This window comes from Zonotrichia albicollis, chromosome 21 (assembly GCF_047830755.1).
Source record: "Zonotrichia albicollis isolate bZonAlb1 chromosome 21, bZonAlb1.hap1, whole genome shotgun sequence".
NCBI lineage: Eukaryota > Metazoa > Chordata > Aves > Passeriformes > Passerellidae > Zonotrichia > Zonotrichia albicollis.
Window position 1 is genome coordinate 3019132 of NC_133839.1, and position 25235 is coordinate 3044366.

Genomic DNA, 25235 nt, shown 5'->3' on the forward strand with positions numbered 1-25235 from the left:
GAGCTGCCTTGGTGCCCTGCTCTGGGCCTGGCTCTGAGGCTGTGATCCAGCTGCTGAATGTGAAACTCCAGAGCTTTCAGCTACCAAGTTAATGTCTTATAAAACTGCTGGAGGAAGGGAAGCTGACTCCAGCAATCCTTGAGTTTGTGTAACTGGAGCTCAGGAGTGATCAAGGCTGGTGTTTGGCTTCCTGTTGCAGAAGAGAAATACTCAGAATTTATTTTTTATCCTTTATTTTATTTTATTTTATTTTATTTTATTTTATTTTATTTTATTTTATTTTATTTTATTTTATTTTATTTTATTTTATTTTATTTTATTTTATTTTATTTTATTTTATTTTATTTTAATGTACTATGACTGAACCAGAACCAATGACTTCTGCTTGTTTTTCCTCTGGGGTGAGGCTGTATGAGAGTGGAGGAGAAACTTCCATCATACTTTTGATTCACATTTAAATTCAGCAGATCAACATTGGGAGGGAGAATCTGGATCCTGTACAGCCCTTTTCTGTTTCTGGTATAACAAAAATAGTGCAAATGGTCTTTTTCTCAGTGTGCAGAACTTCTCCCTGGTGGAATCCCACCTTCCCTTGCTTTGCTTCCCAAACAGATTTTGGTTCCTGTGGCCAAGAGTGGGCAGAGGAGGAGAGGGGATGCTGGGCAGACATTCTGCAAAGTTCATCTTTCCCAATCTCTGGTTCACAGCTCTGAGGGCTGCTTGTTATTGCAGCATTTTGTGGTTTATTTGGTTTTTTTTCTTCCTAGTGTTTCACTGTATTTTGAGTCCTTCGGTTTAAAATGTTAACAAAGTGAAGCTCTGTGCCTCCTTGTGAGGCAATGAATGGGTTTTATAGAGGGAGGTGGGAAGGGGGGAGAATTGAAGGGAAGTTATTTCTGAAATAGTGGTTGAATTTTTGTTGTGAAACCACTGCCTCATTTTGAAGTGTACTGACCATTTGCCTCTTGCTGTAATGTCTGTGCATGGGGAGGAGATGTTCTTCAAGAACAATGGTGTGGAGCTGTGGCAGTGGTTCAGGCTGAGATCAGGGCAAGGTTCTTCCCCCAAGGGTGCTGGGAATGGGCCAGGAATGGGATTGATGGTCCTGGTGGGTCCCTTCAGCTCTGGATATTCTGTCATTCTAAAAAAAGATTTGAAAAAACTTTACCTGAACTGGCCACCCAAAATCAGTGTGTGACTCTTGATTTAAAAATAATTTTTATTCTACAGAGCTTTTCTGTGGGGAAGCATCACAGTGAGCTTGTCAGGCTTACCCTTGTCAGGCTGTCCTTGTCTCTGTTCTCCAGAATACAGCAAAGCTTTACTGTTGTGGCTCTGGGACCCCAAATAAATAGTGAGGAGAATTGAAGGGAAATTATTTTTGAAATAGTGGTTTCATTTTTGTTGTGAAACCACTGCCTCATTTTGAAGTGTACTGACCATTTGCCTCTTGCTGTAATGTCTGTGCATGAGGAGATGTTCTTCAAGAACAATGGTGTGGAGCTGTGGCAGTGGTTCAGCTGAGATCAGGGCAAGGTTCTTCCCCCAAGGGTGCTGGGAATGGGCCAGGAGTGGGATTGATGATCCTGGTGGGTCCCTTCAGCTCAGGATATTCTGTCATTCTAAAAAAAGATTTGAAAAAACTTTACCTGAACTGGCCACTCAAAATCAGTGTGTGACTCTTGATTTAAAATTAGTTTTTTTATTCTACAGAGCTTTCCTGTGGGGAAGCATCACAGTGAGCTTGTCAGGCATACCCTTGTCAGGCTGTCCTTGTCTCTGTTCTCCAGAATACAGCAAGGCTTTAGTGTTGTGGCTCTGGGACCCCAAATAAATAGTGAGGAGAATTGAAGGGAAATTATTTTTGAAATAGTGGTTGAATTTTTGTTGTGAAACCGCTGCCTAATTTTGAAGTGTACTGATCATTTGCCTCTTGCTGTAATGTCTGTACAGGGGGAGGAGATGTTCTTCTAGAGCAATGGTGTGGAGCTGTGGCAGTGGTTCAGCTGAGATCAGGGCAAGGTTCTTCCCCCAAGGGTGCTGGCACTGCCCAGGCTGCCCAGGGAATGGGCCAGGAGTGGGATTGATGATCCTGGTGGGTCCCCTCAGCTCAGGATATTCTGTCATTCTAAAAAAAGATTTGAAAAACTTTACCTGAACTGGCCACTCAAAATCAGTGTGTGACTCTTGATTTAAAATTATTTTTTTTATTCTACAGAGCTTTCCTGTGGGGAAGCATCACAATGAGCTCATCAGGCTTACTCTGGAGCTCCACAGGCTGTCCTTGTCTCTGTTCTCCAGAATACAGCAAAGCTTTAGTGTTGTGGCTCTAGGAGCCCAAGCAATTGGATGGTTTAATGCTTTGGATGTTAAAATAAATCCCATGAATGTCACCCCAAATTCAAACCTGAGTTCAGAGGTCTCCAGACACACCTGGGGCTCTCAGCATCCATCAGCTCATTGTCCCTCCCACACCTGCAATAGTTAAATTTGATAGGAAGTGGTGTCATCTCTCTCTATTTCCACATTTCCTTTGGTGTGATCCCATCTTTTCACCCAAGCCTTTGCCAGGTGTTTCAGGCATCTGCATTAAAACCCCATAACAGAGCTCATGCCCTTGCCCCAGGGGCTTTGACTTGCAGCCCAGTTATCTGACAGAACATTTCTAAGGAACTTCCCAGAATTTATTGCTCCTGTTGGTTGATTCCAATGTGTCTGACTCCTTTTATGAGCCTGGCCTGTGTCCTGGTGTCACAGATTCACCCACATGGCATCCACCCACTTTCAAACTTGGCAATGGGCATAAAGAGCTCCTTAGTGATTGCATGGTCACTGTTCTGCATAAATATTTCCCCTCCCCTCCAAAAACATGTTGGTTAAGGGAATATCAGAGAGAGGGAGAAAATACCGATGTGTTTGTTACGTCCATTATGTGGTTTGGGGTTTTCTGGTTGCTTTTAAATAATGGAGGGTTTTATTGAAGGGAGCTTGAGGTGCTCAGACTTCAGAGGAATTTAAATTTGACTCAGCTCTTATGGGCTGTCCAAACACATTCCTTGGTGGCCTAGCTTGTTCAGTTGAGGTGACTCAGGAAATCAGCAGCTGAGCATGGCTTCACATCGAGTTCTCCTGTACCCTGTTCCTCTGCTCCACACATTTGTGAAGGGCTGCCCCAGAAATTTTTGGCAGTTAATCCTCCAAACCTTGATTTTCCCATCTGCAAAAGTGGATACATATGCCTACTATTCCCATCTTTTATTATAAATTGCTTTTTAAAGTCCTAATTATTGTTACAGTATCTCTAAGCAAATCCCCATGTATCTATTGGGTTCTTTTTTACCTGGTGATGTTTAGATGTTTTTTCAGTATTTGCTCTGCTTTTCATCAGGAAGAACTAGATGGCTTTTCATGGTTTTCCCCCAGAATTCATTCAACAGTCTCCAAAACTCCTTCAGACTGTGGCATTGGTTGGAATCAAATTTAGCAATTACAGTATTTAGGAAAGGGTGCACATTGTTGGCAGTCTGGGGGATTTGTTTCCAGGATTCCTTGACAGCAGCAAGATTGGAACTTTGAGCTGGTGGTGCTGAGAGCTCTCCAAGTGAATGTATTGAAAAAAAAAATAATTCTTCAGGCTTGAGGGTGAGACTCTCTGGGAATTCTGCTGGACATTTGCAGGGTTTAGGGTTTTTATGGGTGCTTTTTGTTTACAGATTGCCCTTCAGGTGATTGGGGCTACTGTGGGCTTGCTGAAGAGCAGAGCAAGGCTGCTGTGTCAGGAAAGTGGCCTTGCCAAGCTTGGTTGTAATGTTGGAGTCCAAGGCCTGCAGTGTGAAGCATCCACAGTTCTATCAGATTTAGTGCTGACCATTGGCTCCAGTAACAACACTGGAAATCTCCAGGGACAGGGAATGGTGAAGCTTTGTCCCTTATGTGGAGGAGGAGGGGTTTCTTGCTCTGTCACCTCCTGTTTGTGCAGCTCCCGTGGCTTTTTCAATGCAGTGATCCTAACAGGAGCAGGAGAAGTTTGGAGCTCTGTTCCCTTGGCTGTGAAGGTGACCTTCTCAGATAGAGACTGTAAGGTGACCCAGGGAATGATCTGGGGATGACCCCTGTGCTGAGCAGGCCTTGGGGAGGGCGTGTTTGAGGAGCCATCATTTTATTTGCTGTTCTCACGTGTCAGTTTTTCGCTCTATCTGACGGATTTGTGAGAGTGCTGAGCTCCTGACAAAAGCTCTGGAGGCTGGGGGCTCTGACTGCCTTTGTAAATGAGCCTGTGGATAACCCAGCTCTGACACTTTTGCCCTCCCTCCTGTTTCGTGCCCTCACAGAGAGGTTGTGTGTCACTGCTTTAGGATTTACTGCCTTCCCTGGGAGGTGGGAGTGGGGCTGGGAGAAGAGTTATGGCTACACAGAAGGTCTGGCTTCCCAACTTTCCTACTGTGTGTTTTGGGGAAAAGTTGGGCTTAAAACTGCCAAAACTTATCTACAAGATGTTATAATTTTTGTTTTTTGTGAAGCTTGTGTTGTCTCTTCAGCCTGTGCTGGAGGCAGGTGTGTTTGGGCTGTGTGTGCTTTGCAGTGGTGTGGCAGAACCAGGACAGGATTTCCTGCTCCTCCACTGGGCCCACCATCCCCAACCCAGGGTAAGGAAATCACTCTGGGTTTTGCTGTTTTGCTCTACCTGTCCCCAAGGAAACAATATCAATGCTATGCCTCGAGTGTGCATCCATTGAGGGAAAATGGGATTTTAAAATAGCAACGTGCTCTGGTTTTCCCTCAGTGCTGCAAACCAATGGTTCATTAGTGAAATCCATTAATAATTCTCTTATGAACCCTGTTAGTAGGTGAATCTGCTTTAATTCCTTTGTATCAGCAAGAGCTGCAGGTATGGATGTCTTCGTTACATAAAATAAAAAAAGGGAAGAAAGCAATGCTTGCAAATTGGTCTTTGTTTCCAAGGAAACAAATTTGACATGCTTGAGCTGTGCGAGATGCAAACACCGCTCGATTCAGCAGACATGCCTCGGGATTTTATGGTCTGGATATTATTTTTAAACTACCTCCAATTTCCAGGCAAAGCAGAGGATGGGAATAGAATTTGTTGGCAGGGTTTATCAATCTGTGCTTAATGAAGGCACTGGGTGGTGTCTGGGATTGCCCAGTGTGGCATGGAGAGAATTGATCTGGGCCCCAATAGAGGGGACAGCCTGGGGCCAAATGGCCTTTGGTGACATCCTGGAGCAGGAGGAGAGGTCTGAGCAGAGCTCAGCACACTGAAGTAGTGTGGTTTATCCAGGGTCACTTTACCAAATGTTTTTGCTCTAAAAATATTTCAGTAAAAAGCAGCTCGCCAGCGCTTGGCGTGCCAGGCTGCCTGGCGCTCCCGAGGGCCCAAAGAATTTGCTAAAAAGCTGTGGCTTGGTGTTGAGGACTGGGCTGAATTTATCAGGGAAGGGATGAGGGAACAACATCATGAGTTGTTTGTGTAGTGCATCTGGCACAGATGTGCTGGGGCCTGATGAAAATCTTGGCTTGTGGCGTTGTACAGAATGGCTGTGGTGTTGTTTCGATTCCCTTGGAAGTTCTGTTCGGGAAAAAAGCTGGTTTGGTGCTCAGCTGCCACCCTGGTGTTTCCTGAAATGCTGTGTTGATAAAGTCACTGGTTTTATTTCTGAATTTTCCTCCAGCTCCAGCTCTGGAGCAGACAGTGCTGGTGTTCCACGGAAGCGAACACCGCTCGGCAGAGCACACACAATTCACTGATTTCAGCATCCAGAGTTGGTTTTGGCCTGAGCCCAACGGGAGGAACAGGATATATATGTTGCAACTTTGTTGGGATCGAATAACCAATTTTTGCCCTGGCAAAGCTTTACTTTTACCTACTGTCTTTGCTTTCTGGGGCAGTTCAGTGAGCTGGGAGAGATCTGTAGGGGATATACAAAAAATATGTGGGGAAATAACAGTTTTTAAGGAATAGTCGAGCTCCATGTGCATATCATTCAGAGCATGCAGGGTTTTATTCCCCAAGTGTGCTCCAACAATGTGTGTCTTTCATATTTTGTTGCTTGTAAACCTAGGAAGGATTTAAAAAAAATCCTCTATTAATTCTTCATTGAAACAAACCTTTCTGCATTGAGGGAACAAGGCAGTGATGGAGGAATTTCAGAGCTGATAAGTGAAAAACAAACCTCTCTTAAAATTCAGGTCCTTAGGAGAGCGTAGCATGAAGTGTGTTACACTGCAGTCTCTTTCCTTCTCTTTCACCTGCTGTTTAACTTCCTTGCAAATGGAGTTAAAATAACCTTCAATGAGTTCAGGGTAGACTGGGGTAGGTTTAGCTTTAAGATGGCTGGGAAGCACTATTTGCATTGCCAGCTAAAAGCCTTGCATGAAGCCCGTTGAGGGAAAAAATAATATTAATGGTATTTCATGAAAATATTGTAATTTGTGGAAGACCCAGAGTGACAAATTGGCTGGTTTGAATGTCACTGGGAAATGCTCCTTTTGCACAAGGCTTGCCTGAGACAGGATTTTCCTTGCTTTTGTTCTAAAACGAGATGCTTGCTGCCTAAAAATGCCTGCAATCTTCGCAGTGAGAGCTTTGCCTCCTTGACAAGAGGATGGGAAGAGGAAGGTTGGCCGGATCGGGATGAATCCTGCACCTTTTTTTTTTTCCCCCTTTTTTTTTTTTTTTTTTTTTTGCTAATGACACTTCCTTATGCTTACATTTCATTAAAGCTCTGAAATGGCTGAAGATCAGCCCGTACTGAGCATGCTCCGGGGTGGAGGCTGCACCCATGGAGTGAGATGGATTTGTGGCTGGAGGAGGGATAGGCCTGGAGTCAGGAGCAGGAGGGACCCGCAGCCAGGATGGAGGTAGGGCAAATCCATGGGTTCCTTGCCGTGGCCCTGGGCTGGGGCAGCCTGGAGAGCGGCTGGAGTGCAAACTGTTGGAATTGATTCAAAAGCAGCGCAGTTAAACCACTGACACGAGATGGCTTCAAACGCTTCCTGCGGATCCGCGGGGAGGGGTTTGCAGTGCTGACCTTTGCTGGCCGTGGAGAAGGGACCTGTGCAATGTCAGGGTGGTGACATGAGGTGACAGCAGGCAGAGGCTGCAGCCAGGGCTGAGCCTTCATAGTGGCAGGCACGTGATTGCGTCTCATCTCATCGTGGGCTCGGGCGTTAATTGTTATTAATGGGGAACCTCGCAGGGCTCAGACCTGCTCCAGATCCCTCTGGGATTGTGGGAGGGTGGAAGAATGTTAAACTCCAACTCCCCTCTTTCAGACTTGTTTTGCATTCCAGTGATGGCAAACAAACCTTGCCACCTCAGGTCCTCCAAAGTGGCATGGAGAGGAGGGAATATGCACGTTTATTCCTTTGGCAGAGAGATTTTTCTGTGCTTCTTGCAGGGGTTTAATGTGTTGGTGAGTGGGTTTGGGGGAAGGCAGTGTGGGTTGTGCTCGCTTGGGCTCTTGGATTTCACCCCTGGTTGCCAGCTTTTTACAAGGAATGTGTAAGCACCAGCAGGTATGTGCTGCATGAGCCGATTGACTCCAGTTGTTGTACAAGCACGCTGCATGGTGAGGTGCCAATAAAACATTTACATTGGCTCTGGATGTTTGTGTTAGAGAGGTGTAGGGGAGCTCTGGGTTAGTGTGGAGCAGGGGGACATCAGCTCTGTCTGACCTGTCCCCTCACACGTGGGGGACCCACCTGTGTTCCAGCCTGGCTGTAGGTACAGGTAAGATGAGGGGTTTGCTCTGTCAGCACTGGGAATCCTTGGGTGGTACAGAATTATTGTGTTTGACTTTCTGAGCAGAAATCTCTGTGATCACAGCTCTGTGCTGTAAGGTAGATCAGCTCTTCCTTCAGGGCACCTCTGGCCACTTTTCACAGCATGGTTCAGGGGGTGACTGGCATAGATTTGATTTTATTGCTGTGTCCCAGGTGATGGGCATTCTGCATGATGAGTCACTTCATTACCTAAAGTAATTTGCTTGTTTATTGCCTGGTTCCATCTTTCATGTGAACCCAACTCTTCCTCGGTGCTTCCTGGGCCTGTTTTGCTACATCAGCCCAGTGCTGAGCTGGTGACCAGCTTGCTTACTGGGCTGGCTTTTATGTTCCCTGCATAAAATCCTGCTGGAGCCCAGCTTGCTGGCCAGGCAGAACTTCTCCTACTCTTTAATGGTCACTGGCTTGTTTATGGCTGGATGAATGCACAAAGAGAAGCGTTTCTGTAAAACAAACAGCACTGTGATTGTACAGCCAGAGGGAAAAGGGGCTGATTTTCTTTGGCTCAGATGGGGGCTGCCTTTATGGCTTTGCAGAATTCACCCCCGTGCCTTTTCCTCCTTGTGTGACTCTGGCAGTGGAGGTGATCTCAGCCCCAAGTTTTCATGTAGGGCCTGGTTCCCTTGATGAGGAAATTTGACTTAATCAGTTTCAGCTGCTGGAAACCCACTGGTGTGCTCGTTCCTATTGTGCTGTGGGAAGGTGTAAGGTAGCCTTAAAGACCCACTGCCACCTTATGGCAGTTGCTGAGAAGCAGCGTCTGTGGAGCCAATTCCGTACACACATCATGCTCGCTCTATTTCTCCTCTCCTCTTAACCAGGGATATTTGCATGGAGGCAGGAGCTTTGTTTTTCCAGAGTTCATCTGCTCCTTCTGTTCCTTGCAGAAATTTGATCAAGTCAGCAGGATGGGCTGGGAGAGCCGTCAACAGGCGCTGTTCCACAGGAGCTCATGATCAGGGGAGAGACACAAAGGCTTCGTGGAGCACTGATTCTCCTCCAGTGAAGAGCTTGCTTATTTTCAAGTCAGTGCCTTAATCCTTTAAAAAAATAGGTGTGAGGTCAAAGAACAGGGCCACGCTGAGCACGTGAGGCTTGCTGGCAGGAGCTGCAGCTCTCGTTGCAGCAGGAGGAGGATGGAATGTGCACAGCCATTTTCCCAGCCTGCTGCTGGCAGGGCACTGCAGGATGGCTTTGCACTGACAAATGGGGCCACTGTCCCCAAATAAACCAATAAAACATTGCTCTGTGGAGCAGTGAGTGTGCTGGAAGCCTGCTAGCTCTGCTGGGGGTAGAGAATGCTGGATTTAGGATCCTTCTCCAGCAAGGCTGTGTTTGTAGTGTAGGAGCTCTTGGTATGCCATAGATGAGTGAAGGGGAGAAATGGTGGATTTAGAGCTCCAAAATAGAAGGAGCTGTGGTTACTGTAAGTTAAAGCTGAAGGAATTTATAATTGGGAGCTGTTAGGAATACAGTATGTTCTAAATTACAGCTGTCTGGCCAATATGCTGCTAAATAAAGTTCTAGGATTGCCCTGTAAATGAAATATTCAATGCATATTCTTATCAAAACAGCACCATCTCCCAGAGAGCTCACATCTCAATTGCTGTCCAAGAGGATCTTTCTTCTTTTCTTTTTTTTTTTCCTTTTTAGCATTTATGATTTACTCAATGCAGCATCCCAGGGAACATTTATTGTTTCCTATTAAATAAAAACAGTTTTCAGCTCTGCTGGGGAAAAGGGGGAAGGAAGGGAGATGACTTGAAAGCTTTAGGGACTTAAACCAGGTTTTAAAAGATGGGGGAAACTGTGATTCCAAAAGATGCATTAATGACTGCCTGTTCTTTCAAAACTGTTACCTGAGCCTGGAGGTGGACATTGGAGGGTGCTGGGGATGGATACCCAGGGTATCCTGGGACTTTCTGATTAAGAAATGTTGTATATAACCGTTAAAGAGCAGAAGGAATGTTTGAATAGCTTGTGGTGGAGCTGGAGAATGGTTTATAGCAGGTTTATAAGAGCAGAAATGCTCTTTTCATACCCAAAGAATCTTCAGCTTTTGGGATTGCTTCTGAGGAGGCTGAAAGGGAGCAGCAGATTTGATCAGCAGGAGGGTCTGCAAGAAGAGGAGCCCAATGGAAGAAAGGAAATAAGGAAAACCCTCTGTATTTTGCAGAGCTAAATATTGTTCTTCCTATAAAAAGAAAAACCTCCCACTTGGGCTTCCCCTGCAAGGGAGCTGTGAAAATGCTGGACTTAATGGTGTCATTAAGCAAGAGCCCTGAGGAACCTGGTGTCCTTTGTGAAGGAAGGTGTTTGTGCTGCTCCCTTCTCCTGAAAATGTGGGATTTCTGAAAGGGGTGTTTGAGCCTTCAATCAGAGAAGGGAGGCTGGAGAGCCGTGGAGTGAAAGTACCCTGTAATCTGTGGGCCCTGGCAGGAATGTTTGCAAAGGGGGGTGTTGGCTCTGGTGGGAAGGCAGCTGGAAGGTATTTGGGTTAAATAAAGGGCACAGCTTCTCGGGGCTTGGGCCTGTTCTCATCCTGCATCATCAGCAAAACCTCTCCCACAGGCGGCCTGCAAAGAGCCCTGGGGCTGCTGGTGTGCAGCGCCCTGCCAAGGGGTACAGGGGGGTCCTGGGCAGGAGACACCTCTCCCACTGCCAGTGCCTGTGCCCTGGAAGCTTCCTGCTCCTTTTGGATGGCAGAAATGTCAGGTTTCACTGAGTGACACCCAGGCATCCCCCGTGGCAGAGATGCTGCTACGATCGATCGATGCTTTACTCAAGTTGGTTGTTGAAGCATCTGCAGTGCCCTGATGAGCTCTGCTTTCTCCTTTTTGTTTCTAAACAGTGGTTAGTGCTTTCAAGGGTGGCCATGAGATGTGAAAAGCGTCTCTGGTAGCATCTGCTCTCAGTGTATATTTAACCTCAGCAGTGAAAACATGTCTGGTGTGGAGATGCAGCGAGGAGGCTGAGGCTGTGCCGCCTTATTTTATCTCAGAAAGGGAATGTTGACTGTGCTGGATCATTGACACTGCCTTTGTTAATATCTTCGTTTCTATTTCTGGGCTTTTAATGAAAGCTTGGTAATTTCATGCTGCAAGGAAGGGCAGCACATCAACTGTTTTAAAGCCATCTTTGGTTTGAAGTACAGTAATCTTTTGATGCGGTGGATAATGCAACTTCTGTCTGTATGGCTGGGGTTTGTTGCTTTTGTTTGGGGATTTTTGAATTTGTCTTTAAATGAGTTACCGCTACACCTCTCAGCTAGTGAGAGAAAGGCCAGGAAAATCTCATTTTGTGTTTATTAAAACTTAAGATTCACATCAAATGAAAACCCGGTGGGTGAAAGAGCGATCCTTTCTTTATGCTGTCACCTCAAATACTCCTTGCCTGTGAATTTCAATCATCTCAATTTAGCCTGGTGTGTTTTAACTGTTTAGTAGTGAAACTTCTCCAGAGTGTGGAGAGGAAAACAACATCCTCATAGCCAAGGGAGATCCATAGCAGCTCTTTGCTGCTTTAATTATTGCAGCTCTGCAAACGTGCCTGACCACGGTGGTGAAAGAGCTGCTGGGCCTGGAGGAAACGTGGCTTGTGGATGTTCCCAGCCTGGCAGAGCCATGGCTGCTGTGCTGTGCTGAGGCCTGGGCTGGCCTGTGCTGGGGCAGGGCAAACACCATCCCCAGGCTCCTCCAGAGCTCCCCACGGATTTGGATGCCTTGTTCCTCCCTCCAGTGCAGGCTGCTCCTGCCCTCCCCAGCTCGCTGTCACACATTTCACTCCACTCATCTTCACTGTACTTTCTGCTCTTAAGGAGAGCTCTCTCTTAAGGAGGACTCTCTCTGGTGCTCTCCTCCTCTGCTAAGCTGTTTTTCCTTTGGCCAGGAGCACTCGGGTGGTGCCACGGGGCCATGTCGGAGTTTCCTCTTCCTTCTGGCCTCTTCCCGAGGTTGCTGGCCGCCCTCCCCCTGCTCGGGGGGAGGTTCTCCAGCCTGACACCGGCTCCAGCAGCCTCCTGCTCCTGCCTCCCGTAAATGCCAGTCTTCCTTGAATCCCGTCCAGCCGAGCTCTGCTTACAGATGTTCCTGCGAGCTGCTCTGGCAGTTTTACTGGGAGCCTGAGCAGATATGAAGGTTGCCAAGAGTTTATGCTTAATTGTGAAGTGGAGCAGAGACAAACTACTTTTATTTTGAAGCTAAAATTTCTTCTGTTATCTTGCTGGCTGGGCCCAGAAGTTTTGTAGGGTTTGACATGGGCTGAGCTTAGAGCTCCTGCACCTCGTAGTGAACTATCCCTTCATTAGGGTGAGGATGAGGATGGATCCATGAGGATGTCCCTTCATTCCATTGCCCCTCTGCTTTTCTATGACTGTGTTTGTGATACTCTTTCAAAGTCAGTTGTAGCAGGTCAGGTTATTAATCCTCAAAGTGAAAATGATCTCCCCTTCAGATCAGCAGTTCAGATCTCGAAGACTCTGTCTTGGACACTGCTCACTGCATCAGTTTAACCCATGTGCCTTCATCCCAGCTCTCAGAGGTCGGGCACTTCGTTCAGCACAACAAAATCAGCCTGAGGACATCCCCAAGCCACTCACATCCCTCCCTGTCCCTCCTGCCTCTCCTTTTCCCACGGGCAAGTGCTACTCTTGAGGGCCACGAGACAGCACTGTGGTTTAAAAAGCTTTCTCTTTTTTTCAGGCGAGTGATCAGTTTTGAGGCCTGGCGCCCTGTCAGAAAGTTGACAGATGATCTGCATTAGCGGTGCGTCCCCGGGATGCCCGGGATAATCGCGCTCCAATGGACGCCCTGGAGCCGGCAGGTTCTCTGTGAAATGGCTGCAGTGGAGGGAGCAGTGAAATGGGCTCTTCTGGGCATGCTCACTCTGTAGAGGGAGCTTTATCACATGAGCAGAAACTGAATCACTGCTCATGAGGATCTGGAATATGCAACTCTTGGAGTCTTCACCAGAAGAAGACAACAGCTGCCCGCAGGTACCGCAGGGTCCGTCCTCCTCCCGTGCCTGGCGAGGCCCTGGCAGGGCAGCCTGGGGAAGGAGAGGCCTTGGAGAGGGCAGGAGAGGAGAGGAGAGGCCGGGGAAGCATGGCCGGGGTTGTTTGTTCATTTCTTTGGATATTTCTGCGCGTGGCCGGCCTGTGCAGGCGGGTTGGCATCACCCATCTTGCTGGGGTGCCCATCCTGCCGGGGTGCCCATCCTGCTGGGGTGCCCCATCCTGCTGGGGTGCCCCATCCTGCTGGGGTGCCCCATCCTGCTGGGGTGCCCATCCTGCCGGGGTGCCCATCCTGGTGGTGTGCCCATCCTGCTGGTGTGCCCATCCTGCTGGTGTGCCCATCCTGCTGGGGTGCCCATCCTGCTGGGATGGCTGCTCCATGGGCTCCCAGGAGCCTCAGGCACCGCTGGCAAACCTCGGGCTTTGTTCCCTCTTTGGCTCCTGGGGTGGGCAGGCTCGCTTGGGGTTAGGTTTGGTTTTGGATTTGTTTGTGCTTTTTAAGTGTGAAGTTTCTGGAAAATTCTCCAAGGAGCCCTCCCTGCTTGTAGCTCTAAGAAGAAAAAGGCACAAAGCCTGGGGTTCCCGAGCTGCTTGAAGACTGAACTTCTGAAGGGGAGGAGAGGGCCTGTGGCCACATGGCACCTCCTCACTGGGTCTCTTTTGACAGCCTCTGCCTATGGCTCACTTGGGTGGAGGCCAGAGCCAGCAGTGTTTCACCAGGAAGAAGAAATCCTTTTTATTTCGGGGCTACTTCCTCCTCTCTCTCTTCTGCTTCTTTTTTTTTTTCATAGTAGCAATCCAAGGAAACATGTGAGTAAAAGGAAACATCCCTGGTTGATTTCATGGCAGGAGGTCCGTGCCTGCAACATATTATAAAACTCAGCCTCCTGGTTCTGCCCTTGGGATTTTTTTTTTTCTCTGTGATTCATGTTACATGCAAGAACTCTGTTGGCTGCCACGGACCTCGCTGAGATTTGGGATGGACACAGAAGGTCCCAGGGCCATGGAAGGCACAGACACCCCTGCAGAACACTGGCCTGAGCTTGCTGTGCTCCGGGGAGACCCTCAAAGCTGCAATGCAGACACAATATTGAATTTTCAATCAAGGAGCAAGGTGTGAAGATGGCATTGAAAAGATTAGAGAGCTTACACAGGACAATCTGTGATACCCAATCTAAATATCTCTCATGTCTCCACTGGACTATAAATGTGCTCATTGTTCATCATCCAAAAGAAAAGGAAAAGGCATCAGAAGTCACAAGGAGGGAGCAGAGATTTCTCTTTAACAGTGAAGAGCTGAGGCCTTGACCTGGTGCCTGAGCAGCTCTACCCAGGGAGAAAATGGGCTTTGGGCTTGATGAAGGCTGAGGAGACAACCAAAAACCCTCTGAGGTGTGGGAAGTGTGCTCCTGTGTGGTGGTGACCACGGTGACACCGGTGTGGCACCGGCCGAAACGCTCTGTCCCTGCTGGCTGCGCCCTTGGGAAGCGTCTGCAGACACAGAAAAGCCTGACCTACTTTGGAGGGAAGAGAGCTGCCGAGGTCTGGGCTTGGCACTGCTTCTCAGCAAGGGTTAAGAGCCCAGATTGGGGCCCTTGGCTCTTGGTTTTGTTCTGTTTCATGTATTTACCTGACCGTGCGGTGCCAGCACGAGCTCTCGCCCTCGTCCCAGAACATGTTTGGGTAGAAGTAGGCTCTGCGGCACACATGGGGCATATTCCTGCAGCTCAGGCTCTGAGAGACCAGTCCTGGGCAGGGGGCAGAGGCAGCTCCATGGCCTGGCTCCCAAGAGCTCTCCCATGTGATGCCATCTCCTAAGGAAAGAGGATTGTGTGCACCTCATGCAATGGCAGTGAGTTGTTTTAAAGAACTTCACTCTCCTGGCCAGCTGGTTTGGGGGAGGGCTGGCTTGATTCCTGCTGCTCCTCTGTTTTCCTTTTGCTGCTTTTCCCTGAAGTTTTCCCTTCTCACCTTCCTGCTCCTGGAGCTGAGAGTGGTCGAGGAATGGCCGCAGCGGGAGAGTGACCGTGTGTTGGGGTCAGCCCAAAGGCTCGGGGCACTGATGGCGTGTGCTCCCTGCTTGCCAGCCTTGGAGGACCATATGTTCCTGCAGTGACATGGAATGTCAGTGATTTGGAAACAAATCCCTGAGTTTATAATCCTCAACTCCCATTTTCAGCCAGTTATTTTTTCTGACTCCTCCGAATTCAGAGTTTTGACACCGACCCCTCTTTGCAGACCCTTGTGGCCCCTCATGTTTCCAGTGGGATTTGTCCCTCCGGTGTCCCTGTGAGCTCCTTGGTCTCTTGGGTGGAGGATTCGTGTCTGGCTTTGCCTTAGGGTGCTGTTGGTCCTGGAGGGGGGCAGAGGAGGAGGGCAGCCTGCCAGCATTTACAGTAGTCAGGAAAGCAGCAGGAGAGAAGCACTCAAACTGTACAAGCTAATTGGAAAGCCTCCATTAGAAAAAAGAAAATATAGAAGCGGAGAAAATGTTGAGCAAGCTTTTACAGAATATCCTGGACTCCAACACAACAACTTGCATCCTCCAAACCGGGTGGTTTATTTCTGTTTTTTCTTCAGCCCCCATCAGGAGGGGGAAGAGGCAGTGGGGGTTAAGAAGGTCTGACGTGCAAGTGTCCTCCCTGCAACACTGCCATACTGTGCCTGAGCAGCACAGTGCCTCTTGCAAAGGAAGCTTTTCACAACTTGTCCTTGTTCCAAGGATGAGGAAACCTCCAGCTCTTCTGGCATTTTCTCTCTGTCATAAGTCAGAGCTGCTTTCACCTGTGAAGTATGATCAACACAGACAGGGAGAGGTCTGGAACGGAGCGGGGCTCTGAGCAACCTTGCAAGGCTTTTCATGGAGTTCTTGGTGTTAAATGAAGAACATTTCCCCTCCTCCTCTCCTCGTTTTCCTGTGTGCCTGCAAAAATACTCTGGTTTGCATTTAAAGGAGAAAACTGTATGTGCTGGGACTAAGCCAACTTGTTTATTTAAGGGAAATACCATATTCTCTCACAGAGGAAGGCTCGGCAGAGGATGGCAGACTGGGCTGGGGATTATATTTTTAGGTGTCATCAAAGCACAGTTGTGATTCGAAGAAGCTAAAAATCATGGCTGGCATTTTGCATCCAGCCCTGCGAGTTCCTCCTCCCCACAGCCCCCACAGGGGTTAACTTCTCCCTCCAAAGCACGTGGATTTTCACCTAAATCAAGGAGCAAAAAAGGAGCAAAAAGAAACAAAAACCATCAGAAAAAACAACAAACCCATCACCATCACCCCCCAGGCTTCTCCTTTGCCATGCTTTCTCCCTTTGCTTGCCCCCAGGGGGGTGTTTGTGGCCGGGGCCGGGGCTCTGGGCAGGGACACGGGCCCTGTGTCCCTGTCAAAAGATGGCAGGTCCGTGTGTCCGTAAACAATGCGGTTATGAAATGGCAGCGCGGCCGCGCTGAGCATGCTCGGGAGCTGCCTGTAGGGGGAGGCGAGCCAGAAAGATGATCTAATTCCGTGCAATTCTTGGGATTGAAGGAAAAGACCAGGCTTCACTCTTAATGACAGAGCAGAAAAACCAGGCCCCACGCCGGGGACGAAGCCCGTAGGCCATGGAGGAGAGGGTGTGAGGATCTCCCACCTCCAGGACTTCGGGTGCTGGGCAGCGCTCTGTCGCTTTCTCGCCCTCCAGCAGAGTAAGGCCTTGGTGAGGTTTTGCTGTAGTTATTAGAGGGACAGGCCCGAGGGTGCAAGTTTTATGATTATGATTATTTTCATTATTATTTTGTCTTTTTTTTTCCCCTCCTTTCTCCCCGTGCGCTTTCCCGGCTCACAGGCACCGATGTCTCGCTGCTTGGCCGCTCCATGGCCAGAGGTGACCCAGGTGGAGGTGCTGTGGGCAGCTCAGCCAGGCCCTCGTGGTCCCAGGGGAACCCACGAGGGGCTTTCCCTCCTCTGCTGCCCCATGGGCCCTTTGGCTGGGCACCATGGGCATGGGCAGGGGCACAGGGACCTGCTCCGCTGGCTGCGGGGCTTTGGGGTGGGAGGCAGAGGAGCGTGGAGGCTGAAGGAGGTACCTGAGCCCCATTGATGGGGGTGAGCTGCCTCCCAGCTCCCCTGCCCTGGACTGCTGGAATCTGCTTGCTCCAGGCTCCTCTTGGTGCTCTGGTATTGTCCTGGCTCAGCCAGTTCCTGGGGACTGGGTGTTTCTGAAATGGCTGGTTTGCTTTTGTTAGAGATAGTGATGAATCTTGGTCTCCATTTTAGGGTTTTCTTCCCCTCCTCCCCTGCCGGGGGCCAGGAGAAGGCAGGCAGCAGCTGGACTCCTTGCTACCCTCAGCCTGTGGAAGGAGGGGATGCCTTTGTCTGCTCTGGATTTACATTTGCCTGCACACACAAGTTGCACTGGCTTTAACTCTACTGGGATGCAGCTAGATGGGCCTGGAAGCAGTGAGGAAGTGTAAATCGATCTCCCCTTTCCAAGAGGGCACGGGCTCTGCAGACCCCCCTTGCCTGCAGCCTGCACGCCGTCGTGGAATGCCTTGTCTTGGGAGAAGTCACTTTCAGTCCTGTTGTGTTTCATGCACGTGTTCCCAGCTCCTGCATGCAGGGACTTGCACCTCTGTCTGTGCTTCCCCCCTTCTCAGGGGGTGTGTGCTGGAATAGGAGAGAGAGGACATGGGGGTTGAGAAGGAAATGTTTCTTTTCTAGGAGGAGAATAGTCTGGATGAAAGGATTTCGGGAGACAAAAGAATCGCAAAGAATTTGATTTGGGAGCAAACTTCAGGCTGAGGGCAGTGCTTGTTGTGAGCTGCAGATAAAATTCCATGTTCACATGATTGCATGAGGCTTATAAGGAAGTGGCCTTAGCCTGAAAAGAAGGAGCTTTGAGACTGGTGACTGCTTTGTAGGCCAGGTATGCTCGTGGTTGTGTTTCCTTCCTTCTGCAGATCAAATGCTTCTGTTGTTTCTAATGACAGGCCCGTGGTCAGCGTCCCCACGAGCCTTGAGCCCAGGCCTTGCCCAAGCACAGTGCTGAGATCTGAAATGAGCAGCCTCCCCATGCCTACAAAGAAACACTCTCTTTCTACAAACATTCTCTTAATCATTACTTCCTATATAATTAACTACAAAATGTTTGTCTTCTCTTCAAGGCAAAAGTTATCATGAGCAGGCTGGTTTGGGTTGTGTTATTTCAATTTATATATTTTTGGGGAGAAGGAGGGAAAAAATGACTGAATAAGAATCTGCTGCTGCTGGGGTTGCATCATGTGTTGAGAGATTTGCCTCTGCCTTGCTCCAGCATTGCTGCAGCCCTCATTTTCCTGGCTGGTGGGATCTTTCCCAGGGGCTGTGTCCTGAGTGGGGTCTGGTGTCCCTTGGAGGGGTTGGTGACCAGCTGGGGGCTGGATCCAGGCAGGATCAGTGCTGTCCATCCCACAGAGGTGTTGGTGCCTGCCCTGCCCCGCATGGGAACGGGCGCTTTGAGGGGTCTCCTGCTCCCAGCCCTCTTCCAGATGGACCTGCTGTGTGTGCACAGCTCTGCTCACAGCACCGCTGCTGCGAGCCTCGGGTTCCCAGACCGTTGATTTTTAAGACATAAAAAAAAAAAAGAAAAAAAAAAAAAAAGACCCTGGTGAAGGTAGACATCTTGGCACCTCAGCCTGCGCTCCTTGCCGGGCTGCCGGGAGAGCAGGGAGCTGGGCTCATGATGTAACTCTGCTCCCTTGGGCTCGGTAAGCTGCAATATGTTGGAGTTTTGCTGTGCATGTGTTGTCTGTGCCTATAAAACCTGTTTGGACCTTTGCGAAGGGCACCCGGATGGCTGATGAAAATACCAAGGAGAGGAGGCTGAGAAAGCTCTTTCAGCTTTGTTCTTTTTCTTTTCTTTCTTTTCCCTTTTTCTTGGTTTTTTGTTGTTTTTTTTGTAATGGGCTTTTTTATTTTTTTGCTTTTTGGGTTTTTGGTTGAATTTTTTTTGTTTTGTTTGTTTTAAAGGCACCACTGTAGTTTGTAGTCATCATCTGTTTGGAAATGCTGCAGAGCCTTTCCTTGGCCGGTCTGACCTGTCTTCCATCCCCTCCAAAGACCTCATGGAGGAGAGGAAGCTTGTTTTCTTATAAACAGAGGCAGAGAGGAAAAAACTAAACCAGCAGTAGCTCCTCTGCTTGGCTCCTCATGGCTCTTAAAGCCCTTTCAAAGACCCCATCAGTCTTTCTTCAGATGCACTAATTTTTTCTACCCTTTGAAACCTAAAAATTAAGGGTTGGGGGGGGGGCAAGAAGGCTTCGTGGCTGGTTGTGTGTGCTCTTTATGGAGGTTCTCCAGCCACGGATGGTTAATAATCAGTCTGGGGTGGGCGAGGGAATGGAGGCAAACGGCTGCGGGAAAGGGGGAAAGGAGGAAAAAAATAAATGGAGCGAGTGAGACTTTTATTGTGAAGCAGCGTGTGCTTGGCAGTTGGCTTTGTTGGGACTGCTGCAAGAGCAGACATTTCTCGGCGGGGAGGGTGGGTATAGGATTTCCCTGCCAATCGGGAGCGGACGGATGGGGCATGGGGAGGGTGAGCAGAAAGGGAAGTTTGCTCTGGATTTAAGGGAGGGGAGGGCAAAAAAAACCCAACACACACACACACACACACACACAAAAGCTGGAGGTATTGACACTTGCGGTGAAGTTGGTGCTAAGTTGGCTGGGTGGAGCTGGGTGGGATGGATGGTGCTGGGTGCCCCATGGGTGTCCCTCGGTGCTGGGCGTTGATGGGAGAGCAATGGCCTGGGGGGATGAGGCTTCGAGCGCTTTGCAGGGATTTCCTGTAGCTTCCTTCTGATCCAAATGCTTCAAAATTCACAGTTGGCTTTTTGTTTCATTTTTGTTTTTAATGATTCTTTTCTTTTTCTACCTTGATGCCGAGTTTTTGGTGGGAAGTTGTAACGTTGTCGCCTCTGCTGTCTCTGAGGTAGGAAGGAGAGCCTGGGAGATGCCACCTCAGCCAGCCTTGCCTTGGCACCCAGCTTTTGTACTCTCGAAGGACAAAAGTGATGGTTTCTCTCTTGGAGTTGGGAGTTCTGCTTTGAGAGCTGGGCAGGCAGCTCTGAGCTGCTGGTGACTGCAGCGAGCAGGGAGAGTGGTCAAGGTCTCATTGACCCCAGGGTTCCTGCAGTGGCTTCTCCTCATGGGCGAGCAGCAGCAACGCCTCTGTGGAAGGGAGAGCGTGGGCAGTGTGTGGAGTGAGGTTACAGCTTAGGAAACACAGGAAAAATCGTGTTCAGATGGCAAAGAATGGCCCCTGGAAATCCTGGGGCTTCTTGTATGAGTCAGTGGAGGAGCAGGAATATCAAGACCTCTCCTTGTTGCAACAAAGGTTGGGAAAACAAACTGGTCCCTGTTAGGCTGACTGAGGCTCTTTATTTGCTGCTGGTGCCTGTGGCCAGGGCCTGGTGCCCCTGGCTGTGGTGGGAGCCAGGGCTGCCCTCGAGCACTCTGAGCTCTCTTTGCTCAGGTCTTGCTGCAGGATAATCCATGAGAAAAACTCAGGTTATTCCCAGTTTACAAGAGGTCTGGCTAAAGGAGAGGTAGGGTTTACAAGCTCATGTTTGCAGCAAGGATATGAATTACTGGCTTAGCAAGTGAATAAATAAAACAGCTGCTCTATGTTCAGAGTTTGGGCTGTGCTTTATGGTCATTTCTCAATGGAAGCTGTTGGCCAGTGTCTGCTGAAGGTAGGTTCTGTGTCAGCCTGGGCTGACTGAGCTTTCCAGTGCTCACAGCAGCTTTTTGGTGTGTGACTGGAGATCTGAAGGTGCTGTGCTTGGAGCACAAGGTGCTGGTGCTGAGAGCACTGGGATGTGGCTGGGTTTGTGTCTGATTGTGCTCGGGGCAGGTTGGGGACAGGCAGGGACAGGCAGCCACCCACAGCCTCTGTCCTGTGCTGCAGGAGCCATCCTTGAAGTGCCCTTAGCTCTGGGCCTGGCAGGTGGTGGAGGCTTTCCCAGGACTCTGTGTCCCTCCTTCCCTTGGTGTGTGTCTCTGCCATGGTGGATTTGGGTGCAGGACAGGGCGATCCTGCAGGGATTTGGGGCTGGGTGAGCCCTGCCTGGGGCTGGGGGCTGCTCTGCAGCACTGCCAGCACAGGGCATTGCTGTGAGTTGCCCAGCCTGGCAGGGTGGCTGGTGACAGCAGCAGAGCCCATCTCTGCCAGCTCTGGACAGTCCCACCCAGCGTGGGAGAGCTGCTGGGAGCTGCACACCGGCCTCCATGCGTGTCTCATCCCCCTCACTTGCTCTAAGGGAGGTGGGCAGGTTGTTTTTCTTTCTTTATCACCCAGTGAGCTTTAAACCCTGTGATTTGCATGGCTGCAGGCACCATCTGCTCCCCGTGCTGGCCTACAGCAGTTGGCTTGACCTGGGCTTATTCTCGTGCAGCGCGCGCTGAACCCGGCTCCGACCTCCAGCTCTGCAGGGCACCCCCAGCCCTCTCCTGAAACTCAGCTGGGGCAAAGACCCCTTCTAGCTCATTTTTTAAAAATACCATTTTCCTTCTGGTTTATTTTGGTAGTAGGTTGTTGGTTTTGTTTTTTTGGTTTTGTTTTTTTTGGTTTTGTTTTTTTGGTTCAGTCTTGCTACTTCAAAGTAGAAAATGGGAAGGTATGAAGGCTGCAAACCTGAGCTAACAACGTGGTGCCAGGCGTGTGAAAGGTAGAGGAGATGAGCAGGTGTTCCCTTTTAAATTTTTTTTTTAAAGAGGGGGAAAAAGAAAAATTGCTTTCTATAGAATTAAAAATAGAGCTCATTAACTTTAATAAACATGGATGTTACGAATGAGGAGGTAGCTGTAGCTGAGTGATGGTTTGCAATTTTGGATGTTCATTTGAATGAGCTGCAAAAAAAACCCAACCAAGCCACCAAAAGCACATGGGCTGGAACTGCTGATAAATGAGGTCGTAGTGAGAAGTCTGATAGATCTGAACGTTTTGGGGGAGTCAGAGTCACCTCCTCGAGATGCCTTTCATGCAGATGGACTCAGCTGGGTTCCCAGGCACGTTGCACTGGGAAAATCTGTCTGGCTGCATCCAAGGCTGGGCTGGGAGGTGCCAGCCCTGGGCACAGCCTGGAGCCCCCGTGCTCCTGGGGCTGTCAGCCTGGGCCAGCCCTGCCGTGTTTTATCTGTGACCTGTGCCTTGGTGGCAGCTTCCTGGCAGCCTTTATTTTGCAGAGGGAGGTTTGGCTGTGCTGTAAACAGGATGTGTCCATGATTGTCTCTTCTTTTGAATGCACCGTGTGTCTGAGCACTGAGCTCAACCCTGATGTTTCTGGTTTTTCTTCTCCCCCACCACAGCGAGCAGTGCTGAGTAAGGGAGAGCCAAGGAAAGACGGCTGCATGAAGACTGAGCTGCTGAAAGACATCACCAACAACAAAGAGGAAGGTGAGCACTGGCTGAGGGTCAGAGCTGGCTGGTGAGGTGGGCACAGATGGGGACACAACTGGGGCTTGGAGAGGTGCTCAGTGCCCCCCAGCTGTGCTCCCACAAGCACAGGCTCCCTTCTCCTGTGCTTGTTCTCAGCAGGGCTCTTCCACTGGACATGCAGATTTGCTTTTCTGTCCATCCCTCACTGCTCCCCTGAAGTAGGAGATCTAATTTTCACTTCTGCATTGGTGTGAAGTGCACAGGAGTTACTTTGAACTTCCTGTGTGTGCCTGGTTTGAGCTGAACTCTGATCCCTCCCCACCATGACCTTTTCCTCCCTCTAGGAATGTTGGCTTTCTGTTTTGCTCTGGGTTTCTCTGTGGCTGCAGAGCAGCTCCAAAGGCTGCAGGGCTCAGACACCCCACACCTCGTGGCTCCTGTGGGGGTTCTGCAGCTCTGACTGTGCAGGATGCAGCACAGGTTCAACTGACAAAGTCTTTTCCTGCAGAGTTGTCTGTGAGTTACATGCACGCAAATCTAAGGGTTTAATAAATGTGTCAGTGGGATTAGGGAAAAAAAACCCACCACCCTTTATCTTTCCCCCAACTCCCTCCTTTCTTTGCATTTTTTATTATTCCTGGACTAGTTGCTTCTCACAGCTCTTCAGGGAATTGGTATATTTTTGTTCTCCTTTCCATAATAGAGCATTATGAAAGCACTGAACTGGCCCCATCCAAATCCCTACTCTTATCTAGAAGCAAAATTTTGGACTTAATTCTGTTGTGTTTGAGTACAGCATTGCTTTTTTCTTTCTTTTCTGTACAGCATAATGTTTTGTCAAGTTGCTCTAGTTAGGAAGTAAAGCTCAGAACAGGCAGAAATACTGAATTCTGTGTCAGGTGCTTGGATATTAACTGGGAGCACAGGAATCCTGCTGCCAGCAGTGGTGGCACAGGGACCTCTGGTCTGAGCAGAGCAGAGACAAAATCTGAGGTGTCAGGAGGTGCTGATGGGAGGTTGTGCTGCTTTGGGGAAACTCACTTTGATCCCTTGCCTTTCTTAGCTCAGGATTATAAAGGTTTTTTGTATAACTCTTGGTTGATGTTAAGGTGTCAGGAATCTGTGCAGGTAAAAAAATCCAAAAGAAGGGTGGGAAGAGACATTTCTGTGCCTCTTGACTGGCTTTGACTTGGAGCAAATGCTGTGTCAGAGGGAAGCTGAGACAGAGGACAGAGAAATTCCAACCACTCCAGCCTCTATTCCCAGGGAGAGGAGGCTTCTAAGTCTCAGTTCTTCTGGAATGTTCTCAGTTCTTCTGCAGTGTCCTTGCCTCCCCAGGCACACCAGGAGTGTCTCAGCCCATGATGTGTGTGCTGCTGTGCTGGGACATTGTCCCTGCTGCCCCTGGCTCCCCAGCTGGGATCCTGGGAGCATCATCACCACCAGAACCTTGGTTCACAGCCCAAAAGCCTGTTAATAACAGTGTTTAGTGCTGGCACAGAATGCACATTTTTGACTGTTGCATGAACATGAAATCATTCCAGCAGGCTTGCAGGAATGGTTCCTTTGAGCCCAGTTTCCTGCCTTGGGGAATCAGCTGGGATGTGTGGACTGGAAAAGCACCCTGAAGTCTCAGCTTCCAGTTTTCTTGATCAGTCATTTCCCTTTAGTGAGGAGCATTGTGCTGCTGAATATCTCTGTCAGTGGCACAGACTGGCTTGGTTTGGCTGCTGAGGGTGTGTTTGGTGGGAGCCATGGCTGCAGTGTGTGACTGAAGCTGCTCTGGATTGTGTTCCCTTTGGGAAAAACCCATGCTAGGTAACCCAACAATATTAACCTGGCATCCAAACTTCCAAACTTGAAGCTGCAGATCCAAAGGCTGACTAAAGCTCACTGTGAATTGCTCTGTTTCCCCCTCTTTTCACTCTCTCCTGCCTCAGAAAGGTGCTGATGCTGAGGGCAGGTCAGGTACCTGCTGGAATTGTGTTATCATACCCCATAGCTCCACTGCTGCCTCTGAATGGCCTTGCACCAGTTCCACCTCTGCACAAACTTGAGTTTTGTCTGAGTCCAGGACCAGACAGGAAATTCGGATAGATTGAGGCCTGGGCTGATATTCAGGGCTCTGACCCCAAGTAAGGCCTGTCAGCTGCAGTGGAGAACATCATCCTGGTGGAGATCTCCACGAAGATCTCTTGCAGGGAAGGCTCCTGCTCTGGTGGGGCAGTAGCTGAGCTGAGTTGATAATCACAGAATCACAGACTGGTGTGGGCTGGAAGAGACCTCAAAGCTCATCTCATTCCACTTTGTACCATGGACCAGGGTGCTCCAAGGTGCTCCCATCCATCCTGGCCCTCACTGATGTGCAGCTTGGAGGCAGTGGACCTTTCCTGGTGGTCCTCAGCCTTCATTTGGGACATCTCATGAGTTGTTGGTGGGTGGGAGGCCCTTGTGTGGGCAGTTGGGGTGTTCTGCTCTCTGTTCCTCAGCAGGGAGGTGCTGCAGAAATCCCCTGTGGTTCCCACCTGGGCTCTCCTCCTCTGCCTTCATCCTGATAGAGAGAAATGATTGAGCTCTAAATGTAACATGTGTTTGTAGGAACAAGCTCTTTGCACATTCCAGCACTTTCATTTCCAGTTCTTGGGGTGAGTCCCAGCCTGTGGAAGTTGCTCACTAGGCTCAGTGTCCCTGTCTGTGTAAAATTGCTCAACACAGATAGAAAGAAGCTGTGGATGAAGCTGCTCTGTGGTCCATGGGAAATGTTCCAGTGCAGTTTCACATGTGGGTGTAAGCTTAGGTCCATACTTCCCTTTGACAGGGTGGGGAAGGGGGCAGGGACATGGGAGATGAGTGGAAAAAAGCTTTTATTAGGCCATATTGTCTTTAGTGTGACTCAGAGAGAAACTATTAAAAAGTGGTTTCTTTGCAAGGATTGCAAGTGAATTCAGCTCCTCGTGTGCTTCACTCCCAGCTCTGCGTCTCCCTTGACCTTTCAAGGCAAACCACTCCTTTTCTGATTGCCC

General features: G+C 49.3%; 1 protein-coding gene across 13 annotated transcripts in view; it reads left to right on the top strand.

The window, feature by feature from the left end:
- EHMT1 (euchromatic histone lysine methyltransferase 1) overlaps nt 1-25235 on the top strand; it is a 122438-nt gene that overhangs the window by 34287 nt on the left and 62916 nt on the right. For 7 of the 13 annotated variants that reach the window (XM_074556571.1, XM_074556579.1, XM_074556575.1 and 4 more), the window contains exon 2: nt 22143-22230. In XM_074556571.1, the coding sequence (XP_074412672.1) occupies nt 22143-22230 (88 nt within the window). Of the gene's footprint in view, nt 1-6723; nt 6880-12503; nt 12797-16316; nt 16513-18465; nt 18542-19343; nt 19369-22142; nt 22231-25235 lie in introns of those variants that run through there. The other 6 variants (XM_074556569.1, XM_074556574.1, XM_074556576.1 and 3 more) reach the window with 6 other exon arrangements.